This window comes from Cydia strobilella, chromosome 16 (assembly GCF_947568885.1).
Source record: "Cydia strobilella chromosome 16, ilCydStro3.1, whole genome shotgun sequence".
Lineage (NCBI taxonomy): Eukaryota > Metazoa > Arthropoda > Insecta > Lepidoptera > Tortricidae > Cydia > Cydia strobilella.
In genome coordinates, this window is record NC_086056.1 from 746,385 (window position 1) to 768,232 (window position 21,848).

The window sequence follows — 21,848 nt, forward strand, 5'->3', positions numbered from 1 at the left end:
GCTCATATTGGACATTAACTGTGAGTTTTCTTTTTAATTCCCTCTCAGTTTCTTTCAATACTCTGGGTTACCTGATACCTCGAGAATACGGTGATCAACGATTCGTTCGAGCAGCGAGACGGCGTGACCGTCAACACACTGACGTTCCCCAACGTAGGCCGACAACACCTGAACGCGCAGCTGGTCTGCCAGGCCGCCAACACCAACTTGGCGCCGCCGCAGACTAAGATGTTCATATTGGACATTAACTGTGAGTTTTCTTTTTAATTCCCTCTCAGTTTCTTTCACTACTCTGGGTTATCTGATACCTCGAGAATACGGTGATCAACGATTCGTTCGAGCAGCGAGACGGCGTGACCGTCAACACGCTGACGTTCCCCAACGTGGGCCGGCAGTACCTGAACGCGCGGCTGGTCTGCCAGGCCGCCAACACCAACTTGGCGCCGCCGCAGACTAAGATGCTCATATTGGACATTAACTGTGAGTTTTCTTTTTAATTCCCTCTCAGTTTCTTTCAATACTCTGGGTTACCTGATACCTCGAGAATACGGTGATCAACGATTCGTTCGAGCAGCGAGACGGCGTGACCGTCAACACACTGACGTTCCCCAACGTAGGCCGACAACACCTGAACGCGCAGCTGGTCTGCCAGGCCGCCAACACCAACTTGGCGCCGCCGCAGACTAAGATGTTCATATTGGACATTAACTGTGAGTTTTCTTTTTAATTCCCTCTCAGTTTCTTTCACTACTCTGGGTTACCTGATACCTCGAGAATACGGTGATCAACGATTCGTTCGAGCAGCGAGACGGCGTGACCGTCAACACGCTGACGTTCCCCAACGTGGGCCGGCAGTACCTGAACGCGCGGCTGGTCTGCCAGGCCGCCAACACCAACTTGGCGCCGCCGCAGACTAAGATGCTCATATTGGACATTAACTGTGAGTTTTCTTTTTAATTCCCCTTTCAGTTTCTTTCAATACTCTGGGTTACCTGATACCTCGAGAATACGGTGATCAACGATTCGTTCGAGCAGCGAGACGGCGTGACCGTCAACACACTGACGTTCCCCAACGTAGGCCGACAACACCTAAACGCGCGGCTGGTCTGCCAGGCCGCCAACACCAACTTGGCGCCGCCGCAGACTAAGATGCTCATATTGGACATTAACTGTGAGTTTTCTTTTTAATTCCCTCTCAGTTTCTTACAAATTTAATGAGCAGGTTCGGTATTTAGGATAGAATGTTTCAGTCGATTAGATTTTTTGGAAAATACCTACTCAAAATGGTGGAAAATGGTATTTAAAGGAGTTGAGAGCCTGTAAAGTCTATGGCAGTTAAGACCATTGTGAGTTCGCTGTGATAATTACCCAACGAAGCAATTATTTCTTGTATCTTAGGAACGAACAGCAACCCGACTGCAATTTGTATGGGAGCTCCAGCTCCAACTGCGAGTTGGAGTCCGTGTGTACCGTCTCTTATGGCTCTACAGCTCACACAGCCACTAGAGCTATTGAAGTTTCGAGCATAATTTTCTATTGAAAAACGATTGTCACATTTGACGCTTGGCTATCTCTCATCTCAAAGCACTATCAGACAATCAATATCACGCGTACTTATTACTAAATGGCTCACAAAGGCGCTTTTCCGCTCTAGGCCCGTAATTACTGCTTTACTGACACCGTCCACTGCGACGCCATAATTTAATTTCTCGCTGTCGGAGCCTCCTTAATTAACTGCGAGTAACGAGCAGACACAAACAATTCGGTGCAACTCAGTCACGTGGCGGTGTTAAGGTTGTGCGCAGTATTTTATGTTGCATCACCATACATATTGTCATAGAGTAACTTATACTAGAGCGGTACTGTCATAGTAAATTTTGTAACCCCAGTAAATTCACTGCCATCTGTCGACACACTTTGTTTGCCATACGATTAAATAAATTGTAAAGTTTTGAGGTTATATGGAAATATACATTTAATGGATTCCATTATATACCTATGAAATGTCAAGCAGCAAACGTAAGACGCACTTATGCAGCAGGAGATGGATGAATGGATGTCTACATCATGTGCCTGTTGAAGCTCAGTGGCGCCCTCAATATTTTTTTTACAATTTATGTAGCACTGTAGCTTCTTCTTCTTTGTTCGTAATGCTTTGCCACTTCTAGCCCTCGGGGTGTGGCCCTTAGATCTTCCTCAGTGCACATCGTTGAGCACAGAGAACACTGTCTCATGTGTATTGTTGTTTAGGGGACTCCACACTCGCAGAATGTATCACCTTGTCGCCCAATTCCCCACCTCAGAAGACTTTTGGCCGACCAACTCCCGTCCTAAGTCTGTTAAAAGCTTTCCATACTGCCCACTTTTCCTTTCCTCCTGGAGGCAGGGGTTCCGCAGCTGGTATTCGTAACGATGTCTCGCTGAGTAGCTAAACCCAAGTTAAAGTACTGGTAAATCCGTCATATTTAAACAGCGTGTGTGTCGTGCAGGCAGGGTCATTCAGTAAACAATTCAGCTTTATACCGGCACTATCTTCTGAAGCGCTGTCGACGGTTAATATGCAGCAAACATATGAGAAAATTATTCTGACGTTTATTACGCTTTAATGGCAAAAACGCTCAAGGAAAGCACACTTTAATATGGCCGTAACGAAATAAAAGTAAGCTTTGAGTAGGGTAGGGTAGGAAACAGTGGCTCAGCTCGAACAGTGGCTCAGTCGCCCCAATATGGCCTCTATCATGTTGGAATTATGTTGAGTGAATCACTGTACCCGGCTATTTTTTCCGAGCCACTGTTTCCTACCCTACCCTACACACTCCATAGATGAAACCCCATTTATAATAAGTTTTAAGCGTGCTTATATATTATAAGATTCGAACTCACGAGCCAATTCGAACAATGATCTAGATATCAACTAGATATCCACTAGATATGAAACAGAAACGATAACGAGATATTTAAGAAAGTCATGTCAAATTTTACATTTCCGCGATTCTGAATGTTCTCTTGAACGATCACTTTAAGATTTGCTTAAGATATTACTTAGACATCCAATGGATATCTAATGGATATCCCAAAACGTCACAATAATTGTAGCGTGAAATTACAATTGGTTTCTCGAATCGAACTGCAAAAGATAACCAGTTGACAACTAAACTATAACGTATCTATTAGATTTCGTATTGTTTTCGTATCTAGTAATTATCAAGTTGTTCGAATTGACCGGTTAGTACCTAATAAGTATCAAGTTACAAGCAAGTTTAAAACTTGTTAATATATTAATAAGTTAGTTTTCTCGTACCTTCCTCACAACTGTATATTGTTAAGTAAGGAAAACTATGTATAAGAGTGATCTTAGAGTAGCTCACTTATTTCTCTATAATATGCCCTACTTTGTACCTATGACTTATGTATGTATGTAAACACTTTATTGTACATAAGACAGATTACAAACACAATAAAAGAACATAAATATATACAATGTACAAAGGCGGACTTATCCCTATAAGGGATCTCTTCCAGTCAACCTTTGAGCAATTGAGAAACTTATTTAAGAAAGATGATATAAAAACACTATTTTTGATAATAAAGAAACCTACCTACGTGCAAACATGAACCCTGATTACATTACCTATTCCCCTTTTTTTGGGCAGTCGAGTAAAGAAAGGTAAAAAAAAAAATTGGTATGTCACGTCGTTATTCGTTAGTTCGTTATCCTCTGACAGGTGCAACTATAATACGGACCGATTTTAGCTCACACGAGCCAGAAAGAAATTGTAGTCCCAATTTTCACTTCCAAAATTCTATCAAAAGTGTTATTTTTAAACCTATTTAAAATTGACTGGATATTGCTCCGTTTTCCTTTTAGCAAAAATTGTAATTACAATTATTTTGCGGGTCAGAACATAACGTTTTTGGTTAAAATTCGTCGAGTTTTTCTTGTACTGTTGTTGTATTATTTTAATATAAGTATCCTGTCATGCTCCGTTAATTTATTATACTGTCTCAATTAACCCAATGCCCTTTTACACGAAAATACAGTAGGTATAACTGTCCATTTTAGAAGTATTTGTATATTATATATATTGTCTGAGTACCCTCAACACAAGCCTTCTTGAGCTTACCGTGGGACTTAGTCAATTTGTGTAAGAATGTCCGTAAAACAAAATGACAGAGAACCTTCGATTGAAAGGCAGCGGCTAGGTGCGTGTAAATTTGTTTGTTTAACTTCAGGTACAGGTAATACATATAGACCATTAAACAACATATTTTACCTGATTCCGACTGCTACGCAGCGTTATTGCTGCAGTACTGCCGCTGGGTACGGGGGACGTCAGTCAATCTCCTTGATTCCTAATGCTAAAAAAACGGGGCATAAAATGTAAAAACTAAACTTAAACACCATTCCATCCTAACCACACCAGTTGGTTCCAGTGCGTCCCCTCACGGCGGCCATCTTGAACAAAAGCGGCCAGCTACGCGCGGACCGGCCTCAGGAGGTGGAGTGCCATTCCACGGGATCGAGGCCTGAGGCTGTGCTGACGTGGTGGAAGGGCGGACGCCAGATCAAGAGGGGGGTGAAAAACGTGAGTGCCTCTCAGTACTGTAACTAGGTACCTTAGCGTTTTGTGTCATCACTTCTTTTGTATATACTTAGGTCATCATCATCATTTTCTCCTAGCCGTTTCCGGCGACAACAACTGAGTTCTACGCTCTCAGGTGACTGACAGCAAATTTTTGCAGCGAATGTGCGTCCACACTCGCTACAGGTCAGCACTCCTCCGACATAATTGTAAATTATGGCCACAGGTGGCCTGGCCTTTAGCTCGCTACTGCAACGGCGACAAAGAAACGCACAGCTAGCTTGGTAAGTGGACACCTGGAGCCTATAGATGCTAGCAACTCGTTGAATATTTATAAGACTAAAAAAGCGTTCCTCTGTTTATAGGGTATCGTACCATAACCCTGTGTCAAATTGTACTGGTAACCATGGTAACTCCAGGTTTAACCGGTCAATAGTGAATGGTGCAAGTGGCGCTTAGTAGTTTATTAATACTGGGTCACGATGCCATGCAAATATTTGGCTCGTAGAAGTTGTATACCGAAATATTTAGTTGTTTATAAAATTATGATTTTGGTAGATGTTGTGGATAAAAGATGTTTGTAAAAAATATTTTTTCCCTTACCATTTCATTCTTAAATCCGAGTGTAACTGGCGGGGTTGTGGATCATGTATTTTTTTTTAATACTACGTCGGTGGCAAACAAGCATACGGCCCGCCTGATGTTAAGCAACCGTATGTCATGATTTTTAAATATTTATTTGATTATGTAGGTAATTGATAAATTTAATGTGGTAACACTGGTATCGTGCTTCCTTCTTTGTGGTTAAAAATAAAAAAATAAAAGGAGGGTACTTAAGAATAATGTAAAACGGCTGGATTGGAACAGACAGAAAGAAGTTAATGGTGGACTGACGAGGTTGTGGTGGGATTGTGAAGTGTAGTTATAAGAAGGTATTACTGTTGATAGTGTTGATAAGTTAATGTTGGAGAAATAAATTATTATAGCAAAATAACTGGTGAGTTTCGTTTCATCTCAGAAGTGGTGCATCCCACGTAAAAGGAATAAAGAGGTATGTGCAATGGATTTTTATTTAATTATGAATTATTTTATTACACAATTAAGCATTTTAATTTTGATTGATATCGAAAAGACAGCAAATACGCCACCCACGCGTATGAATACAATTATCAGAAGTTACCAATTTGAAATGATCATTCATTGCATAATTGTGTAAGAACCGTTATGAACAAATATCAAGGTAATATTCACTTGTTGGAATTGTGGTATTTTAAGATTATGATCAATGAAATGAATACATGAGTTACATGTGAAATATTATTGCAAATATTCAAAATATGCCAAGTGAAAGATCGATTTAACGAATTCTTAATTTGGCCGTGACGTAAGAAACATTTTTTTTGTACAAAGTATTGAACAAGACTACGATAGAATTTTTGTCGTTACCGACACAATACAACTACTAACGGTATTATTGCAAAGATTCAAAATATGCCAAGTGAAAGATCGATTTAACGAATTGTTAATTTGGCCGTGGATGTAAGAAACATTTTTTTGTACAAAGTATTGAACAATACTACGAATGAATTTTTGTCGTTACCGACACAATACAACTACTAACGGTATTATTGCAAAGATTCAAAATATGCCAAGTGAAAGATCGATTTAACGAATTGTTAATTTGGCCGTGACGTAAGAAACACTTTTTTTTTGTACAAAGTATTGAACAAGACTACGAATGAATTTTTGTCGTTACCGACACAATACAACTACTAACGGTATTATTGCAAAGATTCAAAATGTGCCAAGTGAAAGATCGATTTAACGAATTGTTAATTTGGCCGTGGACGTAAGAAACATTTTTTTTTACAAAGTATTGAACAAGACTGAATTATTTTTTTGTCGTCACAATGCAACTACTAACGGTATTTTTAAATTGTTTTTGTGATGTAGATTTGTTTTAATTATTTGTAAAGTATCGTTTGATTATGTCTGATGTATGTATATGATGGATGTGGATGGATGGTATGGGTATATATATACGAATACGGATAAGGGAAAGAATATGTATATATGGATGGGTCAAACCAAATTGTCAGTAAATAAGAAAAAATATATATAATATTTTCTTTTGGGTGCTAGTGCTAGTACTAGTGTAAGACAAAGATAGTATGATTGTCTATGTTTGAAATGAGACAGCCCTTTCACAAACTATATTATGTGAATGTACGAGCACACTAGCGACACTAACGGAGTTGACAGCAGTCGCCGTGGCCGAATCCAGGCGTGGAGTTGTCTATGGACGTATAATTATGATGAGGATGTTATTGATGATGATGATGATGATACCGATGATGATGATTATACCGATGATAATGATAATGATGATGATAATGATGATGATGATGATAGCGATGATGATGATAATGATGATGATGATGATAACGATGATGATGATGATGGAGTGATGATTATGATGATGATGGCGATGACGATGATGATGAGGTGATGATGATGGTAGTGACGATGATGACGACGAATGTGATGATGATGATGATGATGATGGTGATGATGACGATGATGATGATAATGATGACGAATACGACGATGATGATGATGATGATGACGATGGCGATGATGATGATGGTGATGACGGCGACGATGATGATGATGATGGCGATGATGATTATGATGATGATGATGATGGTAGTGACGATGATGACGACGATTATGATGATGATGATGATGATGATGATGGTGTTGATGATGGTGATGATAACGATGATGATGATGATGATGATGACGACGGTGACGGTTTGGATTTGGATACAGATTCGGATTTGGATATGGATTCGAATATGGATTTAGATTTGGATTTGGATTTGGATTTGGATATGGATTTGGATATGGATTCGGATATGGATCCGGAATATTTTGGGAGTTGGGAGGTTTGATTCTAATGAAATTTTGTCTAAATGCAGGTTTTAAGTACAATGGTTACAGAAGATGAAGGCGGCTCACCGCCAGGCACGCCCCCTAAGCGGCGACGGTCAAGAAGGAAGGCCAAGCGGAGACGGAGTCGATCTTCTTTGCCGAGCTCATCAGACGACCACGCACAAAGGAAGCAGCGTAAGAGTAAGCGAAGGAGAAGTCCAGTCCAGCAACGCAAGAATTATAGTAGGTTGTCAACGGAAAAGGTGCTGGATATGTTCCTGACTTGGAAAACAGAGGATAGCATACTACCTAGCCTAGGTAATAGTAACATGAATAATGTGGTCCCGGAATTCAATCCTTCTAACAGGACCCAAACCATTGACTGCTGGCTAAGAAAAGTCAATGAATGTTCACAAATATATAAATGGGATGAGAGGCAAGTTATTCACTTCTCACTTCAGAAACTCGCTGGCTTAGCAAGAAAATGGTTTGAGGCCCTGCCCACAGTAGTTTACAGTTGGGAAGAGTGGCAATGTAAATTGAAAAAAAAAAGGCTTCCCAAGTGAAGAAAACTATGGGAGGCTTTTAGAAGAGATGATAGGCCGGACTTCTCGTAATGATGAAAATCTGAGGGAATACTTTTATGATAAGCTTAGTCTGCTTACTCGTTGTGAGATCCAAGGTAAAAAGGCAGTGGAATGCATTATTTATGGAGTCACAGATAAATCAATTCGAAATGGTGCTCAAGCGTTAAACTGCTCTGAACCCGAAGACTTACTTAATTACTTAAGTTCACAAAGGACACAACCATTTAATCAACCATCCACTAGTAAAATTCGAGACGATAATAATACAGAAAGGATAATACAACGAGTAATGCTAAATCTGGTATATTTTCTAGCACGATCACATGTTTTAATTGTCATTCTCAAGGTCATCCCTACTTTAAGTGTACAAAGCCGCAAATAAGGTGCAGGCGTTGCAACAGGGTGGGGCATGATCTTGATAATTGTAAGCTTGATCCATTGAATGTAAATGATAACATAAAGCGAGCCGATAGTACAGGTGAAAAGAAAATTTAAAAATCAATGTTACAAACCAAATTTTTATGTAACGATCAGAGCAGCATAGGTTGATTTTTGTAGCGAAATAACGATAATGAGAAAAAGTGACGCAGGAAATTTAGGACTGGCAAAGAGTTTTGATAATGTACCGGTAATAAACGGATTCGGCCCAAATGCAGTAGTGCCTAATTATAAAGTCGCGAGTTAGTTTAAAAGTTGATGAAATCAAGGCATCGGTTAAGGTTTCAGTCGTAGATGATGAATGGATGAATACCCCTTTGATAGTTGGGCTATCTTTGACGGAACTGCTGGGTCTCACCGCTCTTAAGGACCATACAAGTCTGGCCTTCTAATATTATATATTAATATTGCTCCTAAAGAAAATCCCATTCATAATGACAACGAGACCTTGCAGTTGCTTGTTAGAGCTAATGGCCAGGCAGAGATATTTAACCAAACGATCCGTTAGTTCGCTAGCTGCACAGGACTCTTTTGGCCATGAGTGTGACGGGACAAGTGCCTAGGAAAAATTCAATGGGACATTAATAAAAATACGATTAATGTATCCACACGAAAACCCAATCTGAAGCAATGTTTGGATTGAAAATGCGCGATAGTTTGACAAATAAACTTGATATACAAAACAACGTTAATAGCTCAGCGTCAATATTATTATTTACTTATTTTAAAAATTTAATTCGGGCAACAAGACCCATATTACATATACCTTACAGACTAATATACATATAGATTTCATAAACTTAAAAACTAAACACTATGTTGGCGACAGAACGGCGTGGCTCCGTTGAATCGTCATATTGACAAAGAACACACAAAAATGAAATTGAGATGATTTATTTTTATTTTTTATTTTTTTATTTCATACATGGAAAACCAACAGCTATAAACATTTTTAAAGCTACAATAGAATTACAGAGCCAATTACAGGTTCTCACTTATAAAAATTAAATATACAAAAATCAAATATAACTAAAATTCAGTTCAACACACAAGTACCGACAGCACAAGCCAAGGTTAGTGTGTACTGCCAGCTGCAAAACCGCATAGACGAGAGAGAGATGATAAAAATAAGATACGTGCTACTTATACCGTAGGGGATTAAGTAAACATTTCGCAAAATAATTTTGAAAACAACGGAAAAAGTATAATTGTTATCCAAATATAAAGGCCCTTAAAAAAATAACAGAAATACTTGGAAACGATCGATATAGGATAGCAGATGTTCCAGGGTTTAGCATAAAAGGTAAACTCTATACGACCATCACAGCAATGGACACGATTAAACCATGGATACATATCGATACTCTTGAATTACACGACAGTGATGAAAGCCTAGATAACGATAGTAGCGATAGTAACTAACAATAATTATTATTAATCTCCATACAAGGCTCTTAATCGTAAATTTGATTAAAAAAATAGTGTTATAAATGTATAAAATATATAAAAATATGACTGTTGAATATATCGAGAAATATAATTAAAATTGTGTTTTCATGACTAATTGTAAGTTATTATATATATAGTATATAGGTAGTGTTCCTTAAGAACAGAAATGTTTTTGTAATTTTTTTTCTCTGGTACAATGTTAATTCAGAGCAGTGTCATGATTTTTAATTAAGAACGATATCGTGCGCCAGGAGGCAGCACGGTGCCGGATGGCCGAGTGTCATGATTTTTAAATATTTATTTGATTATGTAGGTAATTGATAAATTTAATGTGGTAACACTGGTATCGTGCTTCCTTCTTTGTGGTTAAAAATAAAAAAATAAAAGGAGGGTACTTAAGAATAATGTAAAACGGCTGGATTGGAACAGACAGAAAGAAGTTAATGGTGGACTGACGAGGTTGTGGTGGGATTGTGAAGTGTAGTTATAAGAAGGTATTACTGTTGATAGTGTTGATAAGTTAATGTTGGAGAAATAAATTATTATAGCAAAATAACTGGTGAGTTTCGTTTCACGTAGCCTATGTACGCCTGCAACTCCAGAGGAGTTACATGCGCGTTGCCGACCCTAACACTCCTCTCCCTCGAGCTCTGGCAACCTTACTCACCGGCAGGAACACAACACTATTAGTAGGTGGTGGTGGTAGGTGGTTTTTGTTAGGCAGTTGCAGTATTGACTCATCATTACTGCCTACGCCTCGAGAAAAAACACTAGATGTATTAGCTACTTTGTATTGTTTTAGATTTGAAACATACACAGTATTTGAGTAAAGGCACAGAATAAGTAATAGTATTATCATACAGAACGGCCACGCACCGCCCCGCCCCGACTCTAATTACCTCGCCCCGCGCTAGCAGATTGACGGCTGTTTGCCGACCGCTCAGTACTATTTTTAAGCAACTTACTCATACTATAACGCATGCCGCGTGTACAGACGTGCTGTTCACACATAGAAACGCAAGTGATTTTTGATGTATAGCATGTCCGCCCTGTGGTAAAGGTTTCGTTTTCGATTCACAGTTCCTATGAATGACAGCTAACTGATATGATTCCAATACCATTTTTATATCAATTGCACGTTTGAATTGGCCTGTGAGTCAAGTTCGCCTTTCGCATAGTAGTTCCTTTTTGCATACGATGCAAAACTACTAGCTCTAACATATGCTGCATGATTTATGACTGCAACTTTCAGGTTAAATATTATCTAATTTGAAATCTGCACTAGGTTTCGCCATTTAGAGCTCTTTCCCTTGACGTCCAGTTTTTTGCGGGATACGGTTTTCTGCGGGATCCCGTTTTAGTAGACGTGCTAATATAGTATTAGTAGTAGTATTTATAACGTTCACACGAGCTGTTTGCGGGATACTGCACTCATACTACAGAAAACTGGATCCTGCAGAAAACCGCACCCGCAAAAAACGGACCCGGAAAAAACTGGACGTCAGTGGGAAACAGCTCTTAGAAAACGTCCTAGTGCTCAACTTGTCCGATGATTCGGTTATGTTCTAATGTATGGGGAAGACAAACAAATTAAAGCCATCATTAAATGACGTAGATACCTTTGGGTATGCTTTACGCATTTTATTTTTGCCCCTGACGCAACCCCCCCTTTTAGGATGAAATAATAATATGTTCCGGTTGACGTTTATTTTTTACTTTTGAGAAAAGTATGAGTGAGGAAAAAAAGACAGGTTAAAATACAATGAAATAAAATATGTAATAAAATGTACAAAGGTGAACTTATACCTATAAGGGATCTCTAAAAAAATGATGAATAAATAATGATAAATGATAATGGATAAATGATTTCATTAAGATATCGTGTGTCTCGCTGTTATCATTCATTCTGATGTCAGTGTACGTTCGAATTGGACTGGTATCTAGTATTAGTATATGATGTTGATCCTGTCGTGACTTACGCCTGCGAAACATGGACCTTAACTCAGAAACACGAACTAAAACTTGCAGTGTTCGAAAGAAAAGTGCTCAGAAAGATCTATGGTCCTGTAAAAGAACATGATAACCGTCAACGCATGAACCACGAGTTCAATTTACTCATAGAGCACGAGAACATCGTCAGGTTCTGTAAGTCGCAGCGGCTGAGATGGACGGGTCACCTTAGAAGGATGGCGGATAAGAGGGCAGCAAAAGTAATGACAAGGTGGACGCCGCAACAAAAAAGACCGCATGGCAGGTTGGCAGGCCTACGAAGCGTTGAATGGATTGTGTAGAGGAAGATCTAAGGAAGATGGGAAAGTTTACCAACTGGAAGAAGGTCGCCCGGCACCGCGACAACTGGAGGAAGATTGTGGAGGCCAAGACCTACAAAGGGTTGTAGCGCCAACGGAAGTAAGTAAGTAATATGATTGTTGATGCGTTCAGTCAGTGAAAAATTGAAATATTGACAAAAACTTACTTACTTGTGACATGATTTACACGTCGGGTAAAAGCGATACATTTACCCCCTTATTCATAAGACTTTACGGACCTGATTTAGTTAAATTATGTTTTATCCCTTTCTTACAAATACATGTCAAAATGACAGATAAAGACAAACAATTCATAGCTAATTCAGGCCAGTAACCATGGAGACTATATTAAGGAGCCGAATCTCTATTTATGAAAAGTGTCCATCAAAAAACAGTAATTAGGCGGCGCCACCATACACCGAAATACTACCAGAAACAACCTACGTAATTTGGTCGGGTTATTTGTTGCCTTATATGGTTCATGTTATACTCATGTCCCAGAGCCTAACTAGCGCCACCGGAGAGATTAGTAACTATTATTTAAAGCTGAAAGCGGTCACTTTTGCAACAATTCTGCCATAAGAGATTGGCATCCTTTCTATACCATCCATACCAGTAACGCTTTTAGTCATGAGCGTTAAAAACAACCTATTAATATAAACATTTCAAGGTACATTTGAAAACACGTCAATACGATGAATTATTTTGGTAGATTGTTATTTCATTTCCAACACGCGGCACTTATAAAACGTCGTATCATTTTGTTTTTTTTGAAAGTTCAATCTTAATTCCAAAACATAAGGTTGATTTTGGATCAATGGTGAAAGTGATGATTTGTAAGTATTTGTATAATTTAGATAGGTACAAGAAATAATCCATTAATCAACCTAAATGTTTTATGTCCAAATTGAATATTTAAAAGCTTTTAATAGACGGCTTACCCAGGGGAATTTGAATTTATACATTATTTATATACTTCAAGGATTATCCACAAATGAGCGTTCGTTTATTTCCAGAAATAGGTATTTACAGACGAACATTTTAAAAGGTACAAAATACCATAGAGTAACTTATACTAGAGCGGTACTGTCATAGTAAATTTTGTAACCCCAGTAAATTCACTGCCATCTGTCGACACACTTAGGGAATCTGGTTCTGGCTGAAAAACAGCGCTGAAGTGTCACCCATATTGGCGGGCATTTTCAGCATCATGCTGACGCCAAAACCGTTTGTCACATTATTTAGAAAAATACATACATTAAAGATTTATAAGGTATATTTAATATTATTAGAATAGTTTATTTAAATTAGGTTAGTTTATATTCTGTACCTACTTTTTTGTGGCAATAAAGCATTTTTCATTTCATTTCATTTCATTTATAAAAATACGATAAAATGTATTTAAATATGGATAAATGATTTTTTTATTTGCATTAATTATTTTCATGATTTTGACCCATGTTCTTTCACTGATATGCGTTAAAATTGTTAAATAACAAACGAAACCGTCAACGCCATCTATACGACAGTAGACCAAAGCTAGTAGCGCCCTCTGAAAGAGAATCAAATTTTCTTGATTTTCGAGGCACGTTTTTTCCTTAGACTGTATCCATCTATTACGGAGTTATATCTATCTTTGAAAATACAATTAAAACTTAAAACTGCCAGACTACGACTAATTATAAATCTAAAATAGCAACTAGATCATAGACATAGTATATACAAGTAGTTATAGACGCGCCACCGAGCGACCGGGGGTAAGAGAAAGAATATTCACATAAAATTTAGGCAGCATAGGATTTTTTCTCTTTCACTCTTATAAATTTCGGTATTTCGCCATCGCCTCCTACCTATGATGCCACCCGGTCGGTGATAAGGACAAAGCATGGCACTATTTTCTCTTTCCTCTTATAGAAATCGCAATAAGACTATCTTTCTCTATCAAAGAGTGTCAGGCCCTTGAACTAGATAAATCCATAGATTACAAAAAAGAGAATTATAGTATGTTCTATGTATACCTTCCGAATGTCGTCCAGCGAACGAAGTAAATTGTTGTCCACACCAAGCACGTTCTTACATCCGAAAACAGCCACCAATTTGTTCCAACAATAGTTTGGTCTACCTGTTCGCTCATACTTGTACGGACATGTATTGGCTAGAGCGAGATGCACGGGCGAATGAAAACAAAATAAATCATTTAAATATCATTTTGATGTCAAAATGTAAACTTGAATTGGCCTCTTGATGTCCCGTCCAACCTCTATGCGTTAAGCCAATTTTAAACTCCGCTTCGCCATGTGTTAACTTTCACATCGAAATAGGTCGATTAGTGGAGGGCAAGGTTGCAGGCTGGATAAAAGTGCAATATGGGGTTATCTAGTTTTGGCGTTCTAATAAACGCACTGCAACTAGAGTTAAGTTAAGTTAAGTTAATTTAAGTTACCCCCTGAGTCAAAAAAAGTTAAGTTAAGTTAAGTTTGTTAATTGTATTTTTTTTTAATTGTAATGTTGTGATGCTGTATATGAGCCAAATAGCTTGAAATAATTTTTTTTTTTTAATTTTTTAAGTTGTTAAGTTAAGACTTTTGTTTAGTGTAGTGGGAGAGAGATAAAACTAATGTTTTACTGTATCATATAAACCTCGAAGAACCAAATTCTTCTATCAGTCAATGTTTCGCTAGTAAATCCGTAGAGGAAAGGCTGCTTACGTACGTAGTCCCCATTTTCCTCTTTGGATATTGACATTATGAAAGTACTTTTATACTGTACTACCATCTATGCGCATTTGTTTAATTTATTAGATTTTTTGATTATTATAAGAGTTACAAGATGAAAACAAATTACATACTAATTTTTAAAAGCTAAAGCTTATAGTTATTAAAAATAAAAATAAAAGAAACGAAGGTACTATGGTCAATATAAGTACATATGGTCATTATAAGGTTGACTGGTAATGCCTTGTAGCATTATGTCCGCCTTTTGTACATTCGTATTTTCTGTTGTGCAATAAAGATTAAATAAATAAATAAATAATACATTAAATTATGTTATATTTTTTTTTAATATTATTATCCAGGGAGGAATATGGAGACTACGTTTGTATGAAGTAAACAGCCGTCCCCTTTCCTCTTTAGTCAACTTATACACCACATCCAAATATTTTAATAACAAAACTTCCGTGAGACACAAACATATTAAATATATTAATAACGGGTCACTCACGTGTTTTAAGTCGAAAACGCTCGACATGTTTCACTCCGTACCGAGGAGCGTCATCAGGAGTTTGCGTTGACGGTGACGGACCGGCGCAGACTGCGGGCCGCAGCCCTCCGCGCCCGATGACTCGGCGCGGGCGCCGGTGGCGGCAGGGGGGGCGAGAAACTACCCGTCCGTTATTAATATATTTAACACATCCGCACGGCACGGAAACAGCGAAACTTCAAGAGTTTCTCCCAATCCAACATAACTATTATCCTGTAGATTGAGACGAATTAATTATTCATATCCACTCCCGAGTGCTAGGCTTATCACTACTTGCCCTTTTAAACTAAAAGGCTGTATATCTGTCATATTGTTATGGAGATACTACGTTATGTTTTTGCGTAGCTACTGCGACAATTGAGTAGATTCTCAGGGTGTCTTGTTTATTTAATTATTTTCGCATCGATTTCTGGTAATCTATTTAGAAATGGAAATTCGTGTGATGGTTTTAATTATTGTATGCCTATTGATGAGGATTTACTTTACAAGGTAATTACAATTGATCGTTTCACATTTTTAATTCTAATTGACTTAGCTTTTGGTTGTAAGCACCGTCATATTTAAAACTATACATCACTGTTTAGTACTGACGCAATTATTAACGTGAAAGATATTTGCGACTGCGATGTGCGTGCGAAAACCACAGTCATCATCATAAGTTCATGCTATCTAACTGATTTTATTTCTTGAACACAAGTTGTAGTTATTTCAAATTCCATATAATAAATTATTTTTAAACAGGTCACTCACGCAGCACACGTTGCGCCCTCAACCGGTAAATGTGGTGCAGTCGTTGCTCTGAGAAGATCCTCGAAAACTGGATAAAAACATGTCGAGCGTTTACTCGACTAAGTAAACGGGTTACCACCTGTTTAAAAATAATTTTAATATAGTCACGGGAGTGAGATGTTAAAATTCCTTTAAAAATTCACGTTTGAATATATTTTTCTGGTACTCCAAGGCTCGGGATGACGCGTTAAGTCGAGATTAATTCCGAGCATCTCTTCAGTGGCATTCTGGCTCCCGACGTCGCTTTGAAATGCGTTGCGAGTGCAGATCACCTACACCTACTACTGGATTGTGTATGTCGTGATCAGTTTAGAATTGATGATTTCATGATGTGGCAATCGTTTCATGTGTCGGTTGGACATATCGTGGAAAAGTCAAGCCTAACCTAAACATCGAACACATTGTTCTGAAATGCCCTCTCACCAAATTTAAGGGACGGATTGAAGACCTCGCGAACCGCAGTAAGAGGGCCATCGAGTATCTGAAGTGCAAACCTCAATGTCTAGATTACTATTGTCTTCGGTTACCGCGATAGTTACTCATGAAATAAACTGACTCGTCGTGGTCAACGGGTGACTGTCACCCGTTGACCACGAACGCTGTAAAGAGTTCGAAACGTCGGGATGTATTATAAATTCAATATACGCGATATAATCCGTTTTCATAGTTTTATGTCTAGATTACTGTTTAATTTAAATCCAGTAACTGTAATGCCAATAATGCCATACGATAAATAAATAACCTAACCATATCATGAAGTGATCAATTCTAAAATGCCATCGAAAATGATCATAATCTATGATCTGGAAACGCCACGTCACGTCACGCTATTGAATGAAATTTACACTAGGGATACAGGATTCGAACCCGGGACTTGGCTCGTAGGCAGGGTCACTACCGACTAGGCTAGGCCGTAGTCGAGCTGTTATGATAGCAAGTGGCGTTTGATGCAGCATCTGGATCAAAATTATTTTCGTTGTCTTCGAGCTTTTTGTATGAGACAAAATCTAGTTTTAAATTTTTCTCATCGAAATTGAACTATCGTGAGACATATTTCAAAATATTTAGATCACTACGGTTTCTTTACTAGTATTTTTAGTCGCTTTTAGCGACATGTTTTGGGCTCATGCCTGAGGAAAGACTCCCGACGATTCCGAAACATGTCGCTAAAACCCAAAGCGACTAAAAATACTAGTGAGTGAAACCGTAGTGATCTAAATATTTTTTCTCATGTAAAATCTAATCTGCATCTAAAAATACATGCAATAGCACTCGTCTTTTGTTACTTATTTGATTAAATACAGAAATACAAGGGTGACAGTGGTCAGGAACAAGACAACGAAAAGAATTTTGACCCATCTACGGGTGGAATTCTCTGACCGCGGCCTTCCGTTTGTATATTTATTTACTTTATGACTTGTGAATTTAAAATGTTCGCATTTTGTTTCCCAATCCGCAATTTTAAATCAGAAATGTCATTTTGTGAATAATACTGTTAATATTATGTCAAAATGAATTTATATTATGTAGTTTGAAAACATTTGAATGAAAAGTAAATAGAGCTTTATGTTTTTTTTAATGTGATAGTCAACAAACGAGCAGACGAGCCACCTGATGAGAAGCGGTCATCGTCGCCCATGGACATAAGCAACATCAGAGGAGCCACCTAAGCGTTGTCGACCCTAAGAACCCTAAATACCGGCTTCTTGAAGAATCCCATGTCGTAGCGCAAGGGAAACTTATAATATATTTATAAATATGTTTTTTTTTATCCGGGGATCGTTATGGCTAAAATACAGCTCATCATCTTCTAAAAATCATGGCTTAATACCATTGGGACCACCTGCAAACTTTACCCTTTCAAAAAAAAAACAAAGATCTCGACGAATGGAGACCCTAGCCTTTTGAAATCTTGAAGTCGATTAAATAACTATTAAATACAAAAAATATATAGAACCATTTTGTGCCAAAAATGCCTGACATTTTGGAAAAGAGCTGACTCTTCAAACTACTGAAACTCGCTTTAACGTAAGGTTAACCGCATCGCAATCGGTCCATCCGTTTGAAAGATGCGATGCCACAGACAGACTTTGGCGTCAAAGGTATAGTATAACACCCCTCTCCGCGTCGGGGGTTCAAAAATAACACATTACAAATAGATTTTTATATAGACGTATATAATATAAGGTTTTTTTTAAAGCTTATATAAACGAACACATCTATATTTGCAAACTAATCATAGTTATATCTAGAATCCTAATTATAATTGAAACCCTAAGTAAATAGTGATATTAGTAAAAAAAATTGTTTTATACTACGTCGGTGGCAATCAAGCATATGGCCCGCCTGATGGTAAGCAGTTGCCGTAGCCTATGGACGCCTGCAACACCGCAGATATTACACGCCCGTTGCCGACCCTAACACTCCTCTCCTTCGTTGAGCTAGTAAATAAACTAAAGGTATATATTGCTGCAACAAATGTTGTTTTGTGTTTGCGAAACTATGCACACGTTTAATCGCCGATTTAAATACGCAATAATACCATATATTTATTTTAGTACCCCGTTAAAATAAGTCTTCTCCGGCCTTCACCACTGGAGGGCTTCGTCACTTTTTCTTTGGTATATGACAAAACGCCTGGAAGAGCTATTGGTCAATGAAACACCTGATGAAGGGAGACCTACCTCTGTCACTCAAGCGTAGGCTTATGGACACGTGCGTACTTCCAGTTCTCACCTACGGTGCTCAGACCTGGTCCTTGACGGAAGCTCAGAAGTCCAAACTCGGGGTTTGCCAGAGAGCTGTGGAGCGCAGAATATTAGGTGTAAAATTAAGAAATCGAGTCCGAAACACCACGCTGCGCTCTAAGACTCAAATAATAGACGTAGCTCGGAAAGCGGCCAAGTTGAAATGGGACTGGGCTGGTCATGTCTGCCGAATGCCGGATGACTTGTGGGCCAAGTTAACCACGGAGTGGGAGCCCCACGAGTCTAACCGGGGATCCGGCAGACCTCGTCGGCGATGGCGGGATAACTTGGACTCCTTCTTGACAGGCTGGCCGGATATAGCATTAAACAGAGACGAGTGGAAAAAGAGGGGGGAGGCCTTTGCCCAGCAGTGGGACACAGTGGGCTCTGAATAATAATATGACATCTATTACTAAAAAATACTAAAGCTTTAGATTATAAGTCAAAACTGCCTTTAAGTATAAATAACATCAATGACCCTAAAGAAATAGCCAACCAGTTTGCGCGTCACTTTAAAGTAGACCCGCCATCCGACGTCGACAATGCGCCCGCTCCCCCCCGCCCTGTCCGGGGGACCTCCCCTGCTCCAACCGAGATGAGTCAGTTTACTCCAAAGGATGTCGCGGATGTTGTTAAACGTATGAAGAGAGGCAAGTCTCCGGGACACGACGGGTTGAGCGTGGAGCATTTACTATATGCTAGCGATGAGATGCCGAGAGTACTGGCTATCTTATTTAATCTGTGTATCCAGTTTAGCTACCTACCTGAAGCATTAATGAAAACTATAGTGGTCCCTATAGTCAAAAATAAAAGCGGTGATCTGTCTGACCTGAAAAATTATAGGCCAATATCCCTGGGCACAATAATTGGTAAAGTGCTTGAGAGGTTGTTGCAGCCCGAACTGACGAAAAACATAAGGTTGAATGACGCGCAGTTTGGTTTTCGTGCCGGCCTATCGACCGAGTCCGCGATACTTAGTCTCAAAACGGTAGTTAACTACTACATCAGTAAACATACATCTGTGTATGCATGTTTTCTAGACCTGAGCCGTGCCTTCGACCTAGTAAATTACGAACTACTGTGGACTAAGCTCTTGGGATCAAACGTGCCGGTAGACACGGTCAATGTTCTTAGGTATTGGTACGAAAACCAAACAAACAACGTGAAATGGGGCGATACCCTCTCTAACGATTATAGGCTAGAGTGTGGTGTACGTCAAGGGGGCATAACTTCTCCGGACCTATTTTGCCTCTACGTTAATGGTCTGATTGAGGAGCTGAGAGGTACCAGGACGGGTTGCCATGTTGCTAACATATGCGTTAACAACCTGAGCTATGCCGATGATATGGTGCTTCTCAGCCCCTCAAGCCAGGGTATCCAAAAATTGCTTACTATCTGCGAAACATTCTCAAAACAGCATTATCTAAAATATAATATTTTAAAAACAGAACTGCTCGTTTTCAGATACGGCAAGGGTCCGGAGGTAGTTCCGCCAGTTTATTTGAATGGTTCACCGGTTCGGGTCGTGGCATCTTTCAAGTACTTAGGCCATTTTCTAACGGAGAACCTTCGCGACGACATGGACATGGAGCGAGAGCGCCGCGCGCTCGCGGTCCGCTGTAACATGCTGTCGCGAAGATTCTCCAAGTGCACCACTGACGTAAAAATTACTTTGTTTAGGGCATTCTGTCAGTGCTTTTATACATGCTCACTTTGGTGTAACTACACCAAACGCTCATATAACGCGCTTCGGGTTCAGTATAACGATGCGTTCAGAATACTCATGAAACAACCTCGTTACTGCAGTGCTAAGACCATGTTTGCTAATGCGGGAGTACCTGATTTTTATGCAATCATGAGGTCCCGCATAGCTTCGGTCTGGGCAAACGTATGGCAAAACTCGCAGCAAAATGATATTCTGGCGCTGTTTACTGTAAACCCGAGCAATAACATCCTAAAACACTGGACGGCCGTGCACCTGAACCAAATTGGTAAATAATAATTATGTACTTATTTAAGGTATAATTTAACAAAGGATCTATTTATAGCTTCCGCATCATTGTATTGTATTGTATTAAGTAAGTTTTATGTTACCTTATTTTATTTTACTGTATGAGTTTAAAACTTGAAATAAACAATATTATTATTATTATTCTCTTTATTTATTATTTTTCTTACGTTAGGTTTTTTATAATATGCATATAAAAGTAAAATATAAAAACACTTACAAAACAATACAAAATACATATAAACAAATTATAAAAAACCTAACCTAGGGTGCCGCCAGCAGCGGGGCAGGGCCCAAGCTGCCGGTGGTCAGGGCCGCAGAGAGAGGAACCGGCGGACTATCCGCGCCGTGTCCAAGATCACCGCCTTCTGCATCTGACCCTTGATCCAACCACCTAGCGAGAGTCTCTCAAGGTGTTGGTCGAGACTCTTCGCTATGAGACCGTTCGCTGAAACGACTATCGGGACAATGATCGTCGAATCAACATCCCACATGGCGCTTATCTCGTGAGCCAAGTCTAGGTACTTACTGGACTTGTCCTTCTCGGCTTTCACGAGATTCTCATCATGGGGGATGGTGATGTCGACGAGCACGGCCCGGCGCTGCGATCGATCTATTATCACAATGTCAGGCTTATTGGCTACAATAGTCCTGTCAGTGATAATAGATCGATCCCAATAGAGCGTGGCACGACCATTCTCGAGAACTGGCACAGGTAAATACTTGTAGTACGGTACTTCGCA

General features: G+C 39.1%; 1 protein-coding gene across 1 annotated transcript in view; it reads left to right on the top strand.

Moving 5' to 3' along the window:
- The window catches only part of LOC134748371 (hemicentin-2-like), a 200,599-nt gene that overhangs the window by 121,186 nt on the left and 57,565 nt on the right, over positions 1 to 21,848 (top strand). The window contains exon 6 of the mRNA XM_063683155.1: positions 4,435 to 4,586. Within this exon, the coding sequence (XP_063539225.1) occupies positions 4,435 to 4,586 (152 nt within the window). The remainder of the gene's footprint in view (positions 1 to 4,434; positions 4,587 to 21,848) is intronic.